Source organism: Sebastes fasciatus, chromosome 19 (genome assembly GCF_043250625.1).
Source record: "Sebastes fasciatus isolate fSebFas1 chromosome 19, fSebFas1.pri, whole genome shotgun sequence".
Classification (NCBI taxonomy): domain Eukaryota; kingdom Metazoa; phylum Chordata; class Actinopteri; order Perciformes; family Sebastidae; genus Sebastes; species Sebastes fasciatus.
The window spans coordinates 10,690,816-10,708,899 of record NC_133813.1 but is presented as its reverse complement, the minus strand read 5'-3'; the positions used below and the strand labels follow the sequence as shown (position 1 = coordinate 10,708,899).

At 43.0% G+C, this 18,084-nt stretch overlaps 1 protein-coding gene across 1 annotated transcript; it reads left to right on the top strand.

The window, feature by feature from the left end:
- The first annotated feature begins 406 nt into the window (after nt 1-406).
- gtf3c4 (general transcription factor IIIC, polypeptide 4) lies at nt 407-9,645 on the top strand. Its single transcript, XM_074618627.1, has 5 exons — nt 407-774; nt 4,011-5,747; nt 6,989-7,119; nt 7,538-7,626; nt 9,395-9,645. The coding sequence occupies exons 1-5, from the start codon at nt 460-462 to the stop codon at nt 9,457-9,459; spliced, it is 2,337 nt and encodes a 778-aa protein (XP_074474728.1). The 5' UTR covers nt 407-459; the 3' UTR covers nt 9,460-9,645.
- Nucleotides 9,646-18,084: the final 8,439 nt, after the last annotated feature.

Here is an 18,084-nt window from a genome sequence, read left to right as displayed (position 1 = left end):
TGCCCATTCACTATGTATATTCACTATGTCCATTCACTATGTCCATTCACTATGTCCATTCACTATGTCCATGCACTATGTCCATTCACTATGTATATTCTGTATTTCTATTTATTGTTTTATAATCTTTTTGTACACCTGTACCTCTGTATCTGCGCTTTGCTGCTTTGACGCCTGAATTTCCCCCCGGGGATTAATAAAGGTTCATGTTATCTTATCTTATATAAAGTAACACTAAATGTTGTTGAAACAGTTTTAGTGTTGATTAACTGCAAGGTCATCTAGGAGGATGTATACAAACATAAATATAAATGTATTCCTATGTATTTATCCCTCTTTGACCTGTCAGAGGTGAACTGTATTGTGTTGACATCAGTGCACTACTTAACTCTGCGGAGGAAGTCCCTCCTTCCTCTCCTCCCGCTCTCTGCAGACGTCACTTCCACATTAAAACAAAACATGGCGGCTGCCAGTCCGTTAGATTCGGCTCCTTCACTGCCCTTAAACGTAGTCATCAAGACCGAGCCAGAGGCCGAGGACGACCTGCTCTTCACCTCGGAGGATGTGCCGGTTAAGCGGGAGCCCGTCGTGCCGCTCATGGCCCCGGTCAGCGGGCTGCAGCCGCTCTGCTGGTCGCAGGATCACCGCCTGGCTGTGTGCACCACCAGCTCCATGTCGGTGATGGAGCTGGTGTGCGACGTCCACAGCAACAAACAGGAGCTGACGCTGCACAGGACCTCCATCCCTGTCCCCACTGAAGCGTTAAAACTGCGGGTAAATATGCACCAATGTTCGCCCTGTTTACTCCACAATAAAGGGACCAAGAAGAGCCCTGTTAGCTTAGCAAGGGCGACCTTTGATAGACTTTTAGCTGGTAAACATTGAGACAAAGACTCTGATAAAGACTGTGTAGCCTACATCTTATAATATGTTAGAAAACAACAACAACAACAACAACAACAACAACAGCTGCAGCAGACTGCTGCATGTCCCTCCCTCTTCAGCTTGCAGGGATTGAATCAGTTAAAGGGGAGTGCTACCAATTTTCCCATTTTAGCCCCTGCTGCTCATCTTCATGAACTGGCCTAACAATCCTTCATATCACATAATCATATGTCAGCCAAGATTAACAATAATCCACAGGCATCTGCAGTAAAGCGAGTAAAGCGTTTGTAACTTCTTACATGTATAAATCACCCGGGTCGGTGTCCCATGCGCGCTCGCGTAAGACTCCAACACAAACTACACGGAAGCACCAAAACCGCACAGTTCTATCTAGTGAAGCCCGTCTGTTAAACAGTGTTGGCCGCGGTCGGATGACGCGGGGGAGACTGTAGCTTTGGTCTCCAGGGCCGGAGTCTCTGCTGTACTCTGCTCCTCTGCTCCGCTGCCTGCTTGCCTTCACTCAGCTCGCTCCACCTCACGTGCATGCGCGCACACTACACACTGCAGAAGAGTTAGTTTAGCTCTGAGAATATCTAGTGACGTTTGTGCAGAAATAACTGCTGCAGCTCCTGCAGACCAACAGAGGTTTTCCTTGTTTTGTGAAGTGACGGGGCTCCGCAGCGAGAAACGTTATCGTCTCCGACCGGGTGCCGGTGTCTCCCTCCCACCGCGGTCGGGAGGCTAAAGCAGGAAAAGGCAACACTAGGATCAGCAGTGATTCATGGAGAGACCTTCGTCTGGTCAGCTAACATTACTGCCAAGCAGGTGAAATATAGAGTGATATTGTGGTTTAGCTGATGTGTATCGCCTCACTGTTTTGAGCGATGCTCGTTCACGTCTACTTAGAGCGAGGAAGCGCGAGCCCGACGCTGACTTTCGTTGACTTAACGGCCACAGGTGTCGCTGTTAACGAGCATTTCTGATTCTTACAAACAGTCCCTTTAACTGACAACAAATCAAACCTTCCGTCATGTTAGCCCACCATCAACTTACAGCACAACACACCAGCATCATCCAAACATACATATAAACATAAACTTCATCCAAACATAATTGTAAACATGAACCTCCCACAAATAACGCTTCAGGATATATCCCACAAAACAACAAATTTACAAACACAGCCCCCTAAGAGTCTGAGGAATATATCTCATATGTTACTTTTCTCCTCCTATCCCATGCTTTAGAAAGATATTCAGCAAATACAAAAACATTATCAAAAAGATATTAATTTAAGGCTCCAGTCTCCATGCCTTTCAAATCTAAACCAGGAACTTTTTTAAACAATATTTGTCGTAAATCATGATATAGAGGACAACATAAAATAAAATTGATTTCTTTCTCACCCTTATTTAGTTCGCAATATTGCAACAGTCTTTCGTCTTCTACTAAACCTCTGTATCTTCCTGTTACAACTCTATAATACTCTGTTTTGAAAAATAAGTTGACACAACTTATTGTTTTTCCATATAAAAGTTAAATTACCTAAATATCCTCATACGTGCACTGGAGGCTTCAAATTTCCACTTGAGACTTGTGTAAGTTGCATACTGCACCGTGATTGGCTTCTAAACCAGTTGTGACGTCACAAAGTAACGCTTGACGATAGATACAGATGTTAAACTCCGAAACAGCAGATGAATGTGAAAACAGCCTTCTAGTGTCAAACTCTGCACATGCATCATTCAATGCAGTGAAGGTCAAACATCCAAGTGAAGTAACAATACGCGAAACACATTAAATAGCAGAGGGGGGACTTTAATCTTCAGCTAAACATGAAGCTCATGATCATACGTCTTGAGTGTTCGGGACACAAAAACATAATTTGTAAATGTTTAGCACTAACTTAGGTAAAAGTTAAATGATTTTTTTTTTTTTCATAGTATTAATTGTCAGCTGTAATGTCCTCCATTTTTGACTGGCTGCATGCAGATGTGTTATTTGCCTGACTGCCAGGTGTTTAAGCCAGAAAGGGACATTATGCATTGAAATGACCTGATAGAATATGGTGAAGTGTCGATGCATTTCAAGGTGCTACCACTGCTAATAAGTAACAAAGAATATAGGTAATTACAGAATGACATCTGTGAGTGGATTGGAGTAGCGTTACTACCATTTGTCTACTTGTTAAGCAACCTGTGTAAACACGCCTCAGAAACCCAGCCAAGCTACTATTCACTTGTGTGCCATTAGTTTGGCAGCGGTGGATGTTTCTGTATTTTCATTATTTGCTAAACTGAACGAAAGACAATTAAAGCGATGGAATACAAATGTTGATGAAAAGAGAAACTGAAAAACAATCTTGCTGTGGTAAATCTGTCTCCGCGCAGCTGCTCTGGTGTGTAAACATGATTGTTTATAGGTTCGTCTCCACTCCAAAAATCCACTTGGCAGATAAAATACTGGATGGAGCTGAGTTTTATAATCCACTAGGCACAGTGGCAGACAGGCAGAGTTGCTTTCCTGCTGTCATTTATAGATATGATTAACTGCTTGTAAATGGGAGGGCTACTGAGCAGGGAGCAGTGGATGATGGCACGCAAAGAGGCCACATTCTATCAAGTGGGATGATACTGCAAGTCTGAAGAAGAGCTCGAAACATCACTTGTGGATGTGCCAATAAATTGGACTTAAGGGACGCTACAGTGTGTGTTTATGTTTTCCATACTGCTGCATCACCCATCCATATGTATACTGTGTTCCCATGTCAGGTGACCTGAAACCTGAAGAATTGCATGCAGATTCCTTGCGGTTTCTCTGTAGTTAAATTGATTTTCAAGTAATGAAAATGTGCTCTACAAATAAGCTAAACTTGAAATTTGAAGTACTGTGTTTCAAATTGTTTTATGGTTTTAAAATGTGAAAGGATTTTTCATGAGTTTGTCAGCACTGCCCCTTATTATTATTATTATTATTATTATTATTATTATTATTATCAAATGTAGTCTTTAACAATCGAGCTGCAAATATTGTTTCATATGTAGTGTGGAAGTATGCTGAAATGACTTGCAAATGTTTTCTTAAACCTGACCTTTAACCTTTCATTTGTGTTTTTAACTTTGAAGGTGGGACCAGCAGCGGAGCTGGCTCAAGCGATGGAGAAGTTCGCTACACATCCGGACCCCACAGTAAGGCAAGTTTTTCTGGCCGACAAAGTGATGAACCCGTCGATAGGAGTGCACAGAGGAATAAGATATGCCAGTTGGTCTCCGTTAGGTTGTGACTCGAGCGGGCGCTGCCTGCTCGCTTGCCTGACGCTCGACCACAGACTCACCATTCATAACAGCCACAAGCGTCTCGAGTGGAACATGCTAATCGACCTCACCAAAAAGTACAGCGAGAGGCTAAAGGAGCGAGGCTACTCCAAAAAAGACAACACGCCCCCGCAGGCAGACCTGCTGGACTTCGACGAGCTGCAGCGGCGCTTCCGTATGCAGACTCCTCTGAGAATGGAGTGGTCGAGCGTTTACACGACCAAACAGGTCCAGCCGGACAACACGTGCAGAGACATGGAGATGGTCCTCCTCGCCGTCTTAATGGAAAACGGCGACCTTGTTTTGTGGAAGTTTGTGTTGCCCTTTTTAAACGTTGCAGATGTTTCGTTTTATGACATCGTGGAGTCGGGTGTGACTAGACCCAGCGACCTGGCGTGGTGGGAGTATGTAAGCTCAGATCGGCGGATGAGCGGCCTGATCGTCGGCAGTGAAGTAGGACCCGTCAAGATCATGCCGGTTAGCCTGGCGGGAGTGAAGGGCTACTTCACCCTCCGACACCCCGTCATCCTCTGGAAGGAGTGCGACGAGATCGCCGTCGAAAACCTCAAATGTGTCCCGATGATCCACCCGATCCAAAAATCCAGCTGCAGCCTCATCGTGGCGTCGCGCGGCTGCTACGTCTTTTGGTGTTTGCTCATGATTTCGCCGGCCGGACTTAACGTACACAACTCTCACGTGGCGGGGCTGCACTCGCTCCCTGTGGTCTCGCTAGCGATCAGTCAACATGGCGTTGCAGTGTACACATGTTCTGCGGACGGCTGGATAAAAAAGCTGACTCCGACGTTTACGGAGAACACTTTGATTTTCAAACAAGAGGATATGATGCGACCTGAAAACCTAACTGGGAGGAGGATACACGGGATTGCGGTGAGCCACAACGGAGCGTATGTTGCGCTTGCCAGCACACAAGGTATGGTTGGCGGCTACCATCCAGTCAACAGGACCTACCAGGTTCACTTTGTGACCCTGAAAACGCCAAAAACGGCAGCGGCACTGCTGCTCAAGTCCCCCACGCAGAACTTGTACAAAGTGGCCGACCTGCTCGATCTCGTGAGGTGGCAGATTTTGAAAAACAAGAGCATCCCTGCGTCGCTGCTGGAAGAGCTCGATCAAAAGATCCAGGAAGTAGACTCGCCCTACTTGTGGCGATTCAAGCTCTTCTTGGTGCGTATACTTTACCAGTCACTACAGCTGCCTCCCACGGAGAACCGCTGGAAACCCACGCACGAGGAGAACAAGGTGTTCGTGAGAGACGAGGAAGAGGAGGACGGAAAGGACACAGAAGATGGTGCACAAGAGGAAGGCGAGCCCAGTGAGGTAAAACATGAGAAGGAGGAGAATCGGGAGGAGCAGATAGAGGAGGTGCAGGCTTGGATCAATGCGGTGGAGAGCCACATGATGAGAGAAAACATGAAGAAGGTGCTGGGGGTGGTGTACCTCAACACCTGGATTGGTCAGAACACCAGCATACCCACCTGTGGCCTGGTGGACTACCTCGCCAGAGACTCTAACGACAGAGCGTCAGAGGTAAAACTCAGTGACTCACCTGATAATTATGCACCCCAGCTTCTTACCACCAATGTTGTGATCTTTTGTTTTCCCTGATCAGAGTGACTTCATATCAGGTTTATGCTGATGATCTCAGTTAAAGTTAGAGAGTACATGGCCAAAAGTATGTGGACTACTGGAATATTGCAACTGCATGTGGTTGTCGAACATTTCCCTTAAAGAGGACCTATTGTGTTTATCTTCAGGTGCATACCTGTATTTTGGGGTTCTACTAGAACATGTTTACATGCTTTAAAGGGGAACTACGCCCATTTTCAAAATTCGTACATGTTATTCCTATGGTCTAAGACAGTCCAAAAAATATTAGTAAACATGGACAACTCTCCCATTTACAAAAACTAGAGTGCTAAAACTCAAATTTGTGATGTAATAGGGTATAAAGTCTGGAGCTGCTCCATAGACAATGAATTGGAGGCTGATTTTTGTGGACCCACTGAATGTTTGTTTTGAGCTTTATTCTATTACAATGTGGTCAGTTGTGATTGTTGTCTTCTAGAACATCTCTCCCTAGTCATTGTCTATGGAGCAGTTACACAATTTATACTCTATGACATCACACGTTTGAGTTTTATTACTCTAGTTTTTGGATTTGGGAGAGAGTTGTTCATGTTTACTAACATTTCTTGGACTGTCTTAGACCAAAGGAATAACATGTATGAATTAAAAAAAAATGGGTGTAGTTCCCCTTTAAATTGGAACAACGGCCAAACCAGAGTGTCCACATACCTTTTGTCATACAGCATGTTTCAGCATTTACTAGTATCCTATAATTGGCACAGTGGCTGCTGTTCAGCAAAAGTTACATAGACGCGCTTTAATGGTTTACTTACTGTTCGTTTTTAACAAAATGACAAAGTAACAAACTACAGAACAAGTTTTTTTTCTATTTAGGAAGCTATTGGATTTTTCATTTTTAAAAGATTTTAGTCTTTTATTAATGTTTATGACATGTATAGTATATGTAATCAGGTGAAGGTGCAGTGCATTTGGATAAAATCAACAATTATTTTAAACAGTCGCTGCTGCAGATCAGCTCTCATATTAGTGTTTCAGATCAGCTCAAAATAAAAGTGTTTTAGCCTTAATGAGATAAGCACTAAACTCCCATTCATGCTGTCTTCCACTGCTGCTACCGTTTCACAAGTCGGACTGCCTTCACTTACACCCCTCTTGCTCTGTGTGTGTATCGTCCTTCTCAGGTCCTGATTGGCCACATCAAGAAAAAGATTCACAAGCAGACGTTCTCGGAGCGCTGCAGCTTGTGTCAGGAGATTCTGCCCTTCTCGGACCACAAACAAGCAATCTGTAAAAACGGCCACATGTGGCTCAGGTATAGAAATCACTCTCCCACAAATCCACTAAAGATGTTTTTTTTTTTTTTTTTTTTTTTTATTAGCTTTAGCTTCAATGTGCCTGCCGGGACATGAATTGAATCTTAATGCCAAATGCCTTCTTTGACGGTTTATTTATCTTCACGGAGCAGTAATCAAGCCTCCCACCTTGTGATATTTACCCACGCACCACTCTCATCATCTCATAAATATCGTCTGTCAAACATTTCTCCTGCCTTCTCGCTAGCTAGAATGTGGTGCCTCTGGTGGGCACTGAGAGGGAAATCTGTGCCCGTCAATGCTGTTCCTGCTCTACTTTTGTGTCTGTCTGTTAGTGTGTGTGTGTGTGTGTGTGTATGTGCATGTCTCTGTCCCTGCCAGCCAGCCCTCTAATGCCTCCCTCTCGCTCTCCTCCAGGTGTGTGTTGTCATACCAGGCCTGCCAGACGCTGACGTTCAGACGTTGCCTCCTGCTGGATACCATCTCCAGACTGCCAGAGCCTGAGGGTAAGCGCCACTTTCCATCTCCCTCCACCTCCATTTCACAGTCCCACTCTCGATCAGCCATCTCCTCCTGTCACCTTCAACGTCGGCCTTCATCCCGCTCTGCCGCTCAGATCGTCGCTTGACATTTTGGATTCCGAGTCGGTCGAAAACTTGATGCCTAACAAACATGAATGATAGAAATTAGCTGTTGTTTTTTTGTGTTTTTGTTGTGTATCTTTGTGTGGCTGATTTACGGTCAAGGCTGTCGAGAGTTGAATCATTGGTCAGAAAGTTCAGTGTTGTCTCAGTTTTTGGATTGAGGCTTTTTTCCCCCCATGTTTTACAAATGTAGTCTTGTCTCAAATGTCTCAAAGTTTCAAGTTTGGTTTTGGATTCACCAAAGTCACACAATAACACAAACTAACTAACCGATCGAGGCAACGGTAGACCAGCAACTTCCGAGGTAAATTACAATGTTTGTCAGTGGAGTCTGGCGGCTTTGAAGAGAGCATAGATGGATAAAACGGAACAACAGGGCTTTCTGACAGCAAGGTAAAGCGGTAAAAAATTCTAAACTTAAATGGATAAAGATTTTTTCTTTTAGGTGGCTAAAATACATTTTGCTGCCGGCCCCGTCCACAGCAGTACATTGCTTTGCTTCAGTGCTGGTACTACTGTCTGTTTCTCCATACTGTAGGTAATACACCGACTATGGATAAGTACCTCATACAACCCCACTTCAAAAAAATCTGCACTATCCCTGTTGAAAAGTATAATACAAACTTTAAGAATTTTTACAAGAAGTTTCATTTTACAGCAAAAATGTAAAATCCACTTGAAACAAGTACGTAGCCCTAATTCAGTTATGCCATTTGGGCACAAGCACAAAGGAGAGATTCTCATGTATTTCTCAGAAATCTGTCTCATTATACCAACTTTTCAGGAGGAGAAAGCCGATTTCTTTGCCACGTATAACCGGGTTTCTAATTGGCTTCATTTTTTTTTTTTTTACACGCGAGCATGTGCACGTCAAAGACTTCAGACAGGGAAAGTATCTGGCAGGATGACAGGAAAGATCAATACACTACACATAGTGCGATGCATCCTTGTGCTCTAAATAATCACATCCAAAGTCTGCACTACAGTAACCAGGTTACTAAAGTGCATGTAAACATGCTGTCTGATCACTTGTGTGGATCCATACTGATTGATTTGATCTGTCAATCATTTATGTGGTCATTTTGTCCAATTTATTGAATTTGGAGATGAGCATGAATTACTTTAAAATAAAGGCACAATGAGTAGAACAAAACAAATGGGTGCAGGGCCAGCAAAGTGGTTCCTGCAGTGGTTAGTTAGGAGAGAAAAGCAGGATTGGCTTTATCTGGCTGCTACATGCATCCCAGGTGTTTATCGGTCCTGAGCACCTGAGGCGCAACTCCTCTGGTCATTCCAGCCTATCTGAGCTACAGACTGACAGGTCTGTGCAGTTCTGGCATCTGTCAGAATCAACATCATCCTCCCGTCTCACAACATCTTACAGATTTTCTTTTATATTTGTTTTTTTAACCCACGTGTGGCAATTATTGTTGGCTTTTACTGTATTAAACTCTCTTCAGACATGGAATACGCAACATTTCTGGCTTCATCCATCAGTAAAAGTATTGGCTTCTCAAACACAGATGGTCGTTATATTAATGTTTTGTCATGGCTTCGGATATGTCTTTTGGAATCATTTCATATTTAGAAACCCTTGGTTGCAAACGCCACTTGTTTTCTCTCCCCACAGATCCGGAGTGGATAAGGAAGATACTGAAGGCACCCTGCACGCTCTGCGACTCGCCGATGATCTAGAGCTGAACGATGGGAGGAACCTCAGGGCTGCCCTGCGACCTTTCAGAGCTTCCCGCTCTGACGCAGGGTCCACTTTTGTCAGACGTCTCACTGCTCCGATTTTTTTTCATTTCATGTATTTTGTTCATGTTTTTATTACTTTATATTGGTATCTTTAAAAGTGCAAAATAAAAGGCTTTGATTATACGTTCTAACTCTTATTTCCTCACAAGTATAACCTCCAGAGAAGCCGTTTCCCCCTGCCGTGGCTTTAAATTAATATTTCACTGAGGTAAAACATTTTGGACTCAAACTTTACAGATTTCTTTATTTTCTCCCTTCTAAAATAAATTCCCAGCCAAACGCCGTGTTTGCACAAGGGTGCAAAGAAACAAAATTTGAAATGTGGTTATATGTGGAGGTTTCTATTATTCAGTAGGACTTCAGGGCACCATAAATAAGCTCCCTCATTTTCCTTATGTTGACTATATTTCCAAACCTTTGGTGTAGTTTTTATTGCAAGTAAGTGGAACTTACTCCGCTAGTCCTATTTTAGTGAGGGCTCTTTTTTTTTTCTTCTCTTTTTGAGCGCAACAAATAATACACTCTGAATAATACATACTCTGGAAAAAACTCAAACATACCTACTTTAATTGGCACTGTAAAACAATTTTCAAGCTCTGGGAGGAGGAGGGTGGGTGGTGGTGCTCAGTCATTCTCTCAGATGAGGACTTCCGCTAATGTAAACGCAGAAGAGAAGGAGCGGCGAGGTAGATGAGATGAGCAAGAGGCAGGAAGAAAGCGAAAAGTGTGCTTAAAAACCCGGCGCGGTCCCTCCCGTGGGAGCGGGTTGTAATGAGATTCAGCAGTAATGAGGGACAGAACATGGCGCCAGATGTGATTCTAATTCTAATCAAGGAGGGGAGGGTGGCGGTGATGGAAAAGAGGGGGGGTTAGCGAGCATATTGTTAAATACAATTAACCCTTTTTTTCATATTTGGAGGGAACAAGAGCTGAAGGGAGGGGATAAGGGCTCAACGGCATGTTCTCGGCCCCGGCTCCTTGTTTTGGAGACATGGAGGTCGGCGGCCGGTGATCAAAGAGGAAGCTGGACCTGAGAGACTGGGCCCTCTCAATCCACCGCCGCCTCTCATCCCCTTACATCAGCAGGCCTGGCAGAGGTGGGGTGGGGTCTGCCCTCCCTCTGGTGACACTGGAGATGATAGCCTGCCCCGGGGCGAGGAGAGAGGAGGCAGCTCAGCTCCAAGCACACAGGACTTCATGAAAGGGGAACTTTTTATTTTATGTTTTTTTCTTTTTTTCTTTTTTTTAAACCCAACATTTCTTGGTGGCATTTATTGGCTCAAGACTCAGTGAAGATTCGGTTGTTTTGGTTGAAGAAATGGATGTCTCCCACTTTACTAGAAAGTGAATCATTTATCACATTATCCTGCAGGACTAGTGGGAAGATTAATTTTAAGAATACAGCTGCAAAAAGCGCCCATGAATGAACAGACAGGGGCAAGGATAAAAAAATACCAATAAAATATCCTCGATTTATTACTTGTTTAAACTAGGGCTATTGTTAAAGGGGTCCCTTGACCTCTGACCTCAAGATGTGAACGATAATTGGTTCTATAGGTACCCATGAGTCTCCCCGAGTCCTGTGTTTTTTGACACACCCATCCACCCTGACCTCCTCCCTACACGGCGTTCTCCAGTCTTTATACTTCCCGGTTCGCAATTACGTGGATTACATACAAATTGATATCGTGTGAAATTCGTGTCAATGTACAAGAATCAGTTCATTAAATTTCATGACTATTTCATGAACTGCTTTGCGACTGGGCTCAATTGACTGTAAAAATGAGGTCTTAGTGATTTGGTTCAGCAATTCTCTCCAAACAAAGGAGTTGAAAAGTTCAAAGGAAAACACGAATCCTCCTGATTGTGCCTAAAAACAGCAAGATAACCTCGCTGTTGTGAAAACGAGCTGAGTTCAGCACTTCATTAAAACTGCTTAAAGTTAAGTAACAAGTTTTACTCCAAAAAGCACAAGTTAACTGGATAACTTAAAGCAACTAAAAGCCTTATAATGAGCTGCTCATCAGCCCCGGCTGTGGGAGGTTTGCAGTGTTTGGTGCCTTCATGGCTTCTTTTTTTTTTTTTCAGCCTGGGGATTTGGTGCTCCGCGTTCTAGTTTGTCAAGTGGAAGTGGCTCCTCAGGTTGTAATGTTCCTGTCACTGATAGGTGGAGACCAGCACTGTTACAGAGGTTAGCTGTGTTTGGTTGATCCTCCTCCCGCTTTAATAGAATAATCCGTCAAAGAGCAGCTCCACTAGTAATTACCTGCTTCCCCTCCCTTTCTCTCCCACTGTCTTTGCTCCCAACACTTCAAACGAGGGATTTTTCTCTTTGCATACAATATTTATATCCTTTATGTCAGTGGCGGGACGGCATAAAACATTCATGGCACCTTTTCACACCTTAATTTCATGTGATATTCCTTTTGTTTTGTTTAGATTTGATTTTGAACATGATACGTCCCGCTGTATTCTCTCAAGAGTATCAATTCATCGTTGCTTCAGAATATTCCAGTTTACATTGTAAAACGTGGCGCCTGCGTTGCTGCCTCTGACGTGTGACTGCATCACCTGGTGGGATCACGACTTTGTTTTATAGACCTGCTGCTTTTACGAGTCTTCTGTTGATTCGTTACGCATTTTGTCACATTTCTGAGAAAAGTTGGGGGAGTAGTTTATGACGATAAACACCTTTTTGTCAGTGTCTGTCTACATCACCGTAGTTTTCTTTATCTAGTTGATTTAGGCCATTGTGGGTCAATGAGCGGGCCGCTTTATGGCAATACTGAATATATATACGATTTTTGCGTCAATGTGTTGAAGTACTTTGATTTTTGAGATGTATAATTTGCAGGATTAGACAAAAGTAGATATTTCTATTCTGTTATTTTCTCGATAGATTTCCCCCTAAAAAATGAAGCAAAAAATAAATTAAAAAAATCTTGTATATCACGATATTGTGTTATACATTGATAGAGGATTTTATTCATATTCCACATGTTTAACTGTGGCATATTCTGAGTGTTTTTTAGGCCTTTTTGCGGATACATAATTTTAGTCTACTCTTGAATCCTAAAATCATATATATATATATTGCAATATATTTCCATTTCTGTCTGTCAACATCTATTTTATCTAATAAGATACAGTTTTTGCTCTATCCATCTCAGAGTTTTCATCTTGAGATCGGAGGTCAAGGGACCCCTTTGAAAATGCCCATGCCAGTTTAGTGTAACTTTGTAGCGTTATTTAGCGTTCTTCCCCATAACATGGCCTGATTGGTACCAATTCCTTAGGGTTTCTAGTTTCATATGATGCCAGTAACTTCACTCTAGCTTTAAAGCTTTAAATCTCTTAAGCTTGTGTTAACCACAGACCTTATTTCAGGCATCTAATGAAAAAACACATTCAAAAAACCCACTGACTTCCAGACAAGGGAACCGGAGGTGCTGAAATGCTAAGTCATTTTACAGATTTTAGGACTCATTCCTGCACCACTCTATTGTGTCTGTGTAGCATCCAGACAGAGAGCAGATAGTCCCGGCTGACTGTGAAGTTACAGTAGGGCCCAGAAATACACCACATTTAACACTGTGGCCCAGCGACAATCCAAAGTTGCATCATTGCACTTCTGCAGCTGCTCACTCCCTCCACCTCCACCTCCACCTCCACCCCCCACGAGAGGCTTCTGCTTCTAAAGTCTTTCTAAACTGAGCCGCATCCCCCCCCTAAACTTGTCAGTGCTAATGAAGTCAGTATGCAAGGTTTGTCTCCTGCTCTCTCTGAACCGATGGGGTGAACATGCTTGTCTAACTGGTTGACTCCCCCGCTCTGCCGTCCCTGGGGAGCAGAGGGAGCGGAGGGCGGTGACCCGAGACCAGCCGAGGGGTTGTGTGAGGAGCATAGAAAGGGGGGAGGTTGTATGTCCATCATTAGAGTCACTATTTGTTCCCGGCTTTGAGGGCGCTGAAGTGGAACTAATACTGAACAGCAGAATGGACATGGAGAGGGAGGGCCACTTTTTACTGCTACATTAATTAAGCTCATTCTCAACATGCTCCCTGTCTCCTCTTGTTCAGCTGTAATTAAGCGGAGGGGCTGCATCGTGTTGTACGGCTGCTTTAACCTTTTCTCACGACTTAGCGCTATATCCCTCACTGCTGAGAAATGCAAATACTGTGCTTTAGTACAGTTTTATGGTGCTCCAACTTATACTCACTACATTTGAGAAGGAAATTAACTGCTTACTAGGGCTGGAGCTAATGATGATTTTCATTATTTATCAATTATTTCTGTAAGTGAACAACTTTTTAAAAAATGTACAAAATAGCGAACAAGTTCCCAGACCCCAAAGTGAGGTCTTCAAACTGCTTGTTTTTCCGACCAACAGCCTAAAACCCCGAAAATATTCTATTTGCAATTATATAAAACATAAAAAAGCAACATTGGAGAAGTTGGATCCGGAGAACGCTTGTTGTTTTTGCTTGCTAAATGATAAATGGATTATATATCTCTGAAATGTCAACAAAAAAAGCTGCGAGGTCGTGCATGCACATCCCGATGTTTAATCGTGTGCAAATCGATGCTCCCAAAAAAATGGATTGAGCGAAGCTACAACCAGAGCTGGATTACCAACCGGGCAAAGCAGGCAACTGCCCCCGGGCCCCTGAACCCTCAAGGGGGCCAGAAGGTTCCAGTTTCACCGTGTGCCAATTAGGTTGTGGTGCTTTAATTAATTGCACATTTGTTAGTTAAAAGTCCCTGAAAACACATTTTCCCATTTAACTACTTACTATGAGCTGAACACCAATCACAGTTTAGCAACATTTAAATCAAAAAGTGGTTACATTTGTTTGTTTCTTTTTCCAGGCCACAGGCACACAGTCCTGATGGAGCAGCTGAGTTCCTTAGTATTAAACTTTGAATAGATAATAAATAACAAAATGTGTTTATTCAGAACTTTGATTGTTGCTTATTTAGTAATGAATATTTAATGTTATAGAGTAATACTCAAGAATGAAATGTTTTCTGTATCCACCAATAAAGCACAATAAAAACTGAAATGATAGGGGCTTTGAGTAAGTAAAATCTAGTTAATGGGCTTAATGTAATTAATAAATGTGGGCTTAATCAAGATACCACAAATGAATTATTAAAGATGACCTATGATGCTTTTGTGCTTTTCCCCTTTTCTTTTAGTGTGTTTTATATTTTTTGTGCATGTGAAAGGTCTGCAAAACGACAAAGTCCACGCCAAATGGAGTTACTCTCCTCGACAGAAACTCTGCTCCCGAACTGCCCGAAACACCTCGCTTGAAGTCCCGCCTTTTCTTCCGTAACGTGGTGATGTAACCATGTAACCCACTTGCATAATAACTGCCTATAGCGGCTATCTTGGCACGCCCGCAAACAATATCTTCATCAGGTATACTTATTATGTGACCATAAATAAATCATAAATTACATTTGTCTCATGTTTACAACTCTAACACAAACCATTTCATTCTAAATCAGTGGTCTCCAACCTGAGAACCTCTACAAGGAATCTAAGGCAGTGGTTCTCAACCAGGGGTCCTTGAGAGAGCTCCAGGTGGTCTCCAGAAAAATGAGGAATAGTTTATTTTCACTATTTAATTCAGTGAGTAAGAGTCAGTGACTATTCTGATCATAGGTTTAACTTCCTTCATGGTTATATCTCCTCAAGCTTTGTTTTAAGGGGGCACAACCCAAAGAGGTAGGTAGGTAGGTACTAGTCTAAATGAGTACCTGTCACTGCCAGATTGGATTTCCAACGTTGGGGATTTTCATTATTGATGCCTTAACATGTGCCCACAACTGAAAGCTCTGACAGGAATGAGAACTTTTGATATTTAAATGCGTTTTTACAGCTAACACTTGAGGAAAATGTTTGCTGCTTAAGTACCTCTCAGCTTAATGAGATCTGTGTGATGTAGCTTTTGGTGTGATTGATGGACAGTTATTTCTTTATCGCCTCAGAACTCTATTTTTCTTTTTGTCCTCTGAGACGACAGGGATAAAGTGAACAAAAAGCACTCGTGGCTGTGCCTGAGCGTGTTTTCGGCAGATCTTAAGTGAAACATACTGTTCAGCGGGCCTGCAAGACATCGGGGTAGCATGTTCGTAAACGCGGCGGATGATGGATGTCTGTCTCCATCAGCGCTGGCGCCGTGAAGTGACAGCTCTCTGTAACGGTGACAAGTTAAGGTTCCAGCGGAGACAGATTGCCTTCAGGTGGCTCCATTTTCAAAATCTCACCAAGAATGTGGAGCGCTTAACTTTCCGTTTGAAGGCTGAAGGGCTCTCTGTGCCTTTTATATTCCACGTTTCAGCAGGGAGAGACAGTAGGGAGGGAGGGAAGGAGGGGGGGGAAATGGCTCATTTGAGACTTTGCTTTAATATCTGTCTTTCAGAGATCAGAGGGTGTCATATTCTCACACCTCATATTTCATAGCATCAATCACAGGCCATGTAAAATTCCCTTAAAAGTGCATTATGCAATATAATAGCAGGTTTGGGTGACATTTATCTGCCAAGGGGGAGGAAGGCTGATTACAGACCTATTGCCTTTTACAAAAAGGATTTCATCACTTTGCGAATTTCCTCCAGTTTGTTTCGCGATTGCAGCCGATGACTGAAATTAAAAATGAACTTTGTGCCTCTCCCCCGTAGATAAATATGTTTTTTTTGCACGTGCAAATAATTACACCTTAAAGCAAACACCGCATGTTTTAGGGAGGATTTTCGTAATAGTTCTGGTGACTTTCATTTTTGTCTGAGCAGTTGATCTAGATAATCTTTGTGCAGTCTGCATGAGAGTGGGAGAAATTATTTCAGGGCCTGGTTATGCAGAATTTGTAATGAGTATTTTTGTGTTTAAAAAAAAAAAAAAAAAGGGAAATACCGGTAATAACTATGTGCAAAACCATTAGAATGAATATTTATGTTGCTCGTTATGAAATATTCATTAAGTCGGTTTAAAAAAAGAACAAGGAAGGAGACTGGGGAGAGAGAGATTGTGTGTTTGTGTATATTTGTGTGTAAAATGGGGGCGGTGGGGCCCTCATCACCTATTGCACAGGAGTACTGACAAAACCCCTGGATTGAATATCTGATATCTCTTAACAAAAGCAGCATCTTCCTCCCCTTGTTTGTTTGGTAATTTTTCCATCTCTCCCTCTTTCTCTTTCTCTCTGCCTGAGGTGATACGAGTCCCTCCGTTCATCCGATCTCCGCGTCTCTCTCTTTCTCCACCTTTCATTCCCTCACTTCCCCTTCGTTCCATCTACCCAAATTAAGAAATTAATGAGGGATAGGTTCTTCACCAACTGCCCCCGCAATGTTTACCACTGATGAAATTATAATGTAGGCCCTGCTGTATTATTTATAAGCCAATTAGGGGAAGTGTTACTTGATTTGATGGGGAGCCGACACACAGAGTACATTTAACTAATGGAGACCAAGAGAGTAAAGGGAAGGAGGGGAGGGAGGACAGCTGAGGCGGACTATTCCGTACGATGCTCTAGGATTACGTGGCTAATTGCCCTGCTTTATCTGTCTGTCACGGATAGCCATGCATATTTTAGCGTTCCCAAAGACTTTGATTGTTTGCACTCGTGTTGGGGCTGTAACAAGTAGAGCAGAGGCCAGAGTGGAGTGTAGTTAAAAACTGGCAGCAGGGGAGGCAGGGAGGGGGCGACGGAGAGGAGGAAGAAGAAGAAGAGGGGAGTAGGACGGGGGTGGGTGGTGGTGGGCCGTGCACAAAACTCAGACGCTGTGACAGGTGGAGGAAGAGTTTTGACAAGGAGCAAAGGGGTGTCGAGGTGGGAAAATGTAACAGGAAAAAAAAAAAAAAGTGTAAGCCGTTCATTGAGAGGCTGCAATTAGATGGCAGCACAAACAGTAATTAATTTCACTTATTGTAGCCTGTAGCCGAGCTGACCTCTTCTGCACATTGTTAAGAGACCATTTCATAATTCTGTTTTCTCATTTGCATGCCTCATTTGCACAACGGCATGGCAAAGTGGTGACATCCAAGGAGGCAACGCGGGGCAAAAATTCTTCCCGTGAAATGCCGGTGCACACCAGCAGCTGGAGAACTGTGGCCATATAGTGTTCTGCACATACAATAGGGGAGCTGGTAGGGGTGTCAATCGATTCAAATAGTTAATCACGATTAATCGCAAATTAATCACAAATTTTGTATCTGTTCAAAATGTACCTTAAAGGGAGATTTGTCGAGTATTTAATACTCTTGTCAACATGGGAGTGGGCAAATATGCTTGATTTATGCAAATATATGTATATATTTACAACCTTAATAACACAAAATAATGACAAATATTGTTCAGAAACCCTCACAGGTACTGCATTTAACATAAAACATGTGCTCAAATCATAACATGGCAACCTCAAGCACAACAGGCAACAACAGCTGTTAGTGTGTCAGTGTGCTGACTTGAATATGACTTGCCCCAAACTGCATGTGATTATCATAAAGTGGGCATGTCTGTAAAGGGGAGATTCGTGGGTACCCAGAGAACC

What these genes read in the sequence shown, in the direction of transcription:
- gtf3c4 (XM_074618627.1), top strand. Translation starts at nt 460, where the DNA reads ATGGCGGCTGCCAGTCCGTTAGATTCGGCTCCTTCACTGCCCTTAAAC. An exon ending in AACGGCCACATGTGGCTCAG is followed by an intron (nt 7,120 to 7,537) that starts GTATAGAAATCA and finishes GCTCTCCTCCAG; the next exon opens with GTGTGTGTTGTCATACCAGG. An exon ending in CAGACTGCCAGAGCCTGAGG is followed by an intron (nt 7,627 to 9,394) that starts GTAAGCGCCACT and finishes CTCTCCCCACAG; the next exon opens with ATCCGGAGTGGATAAGGAAG.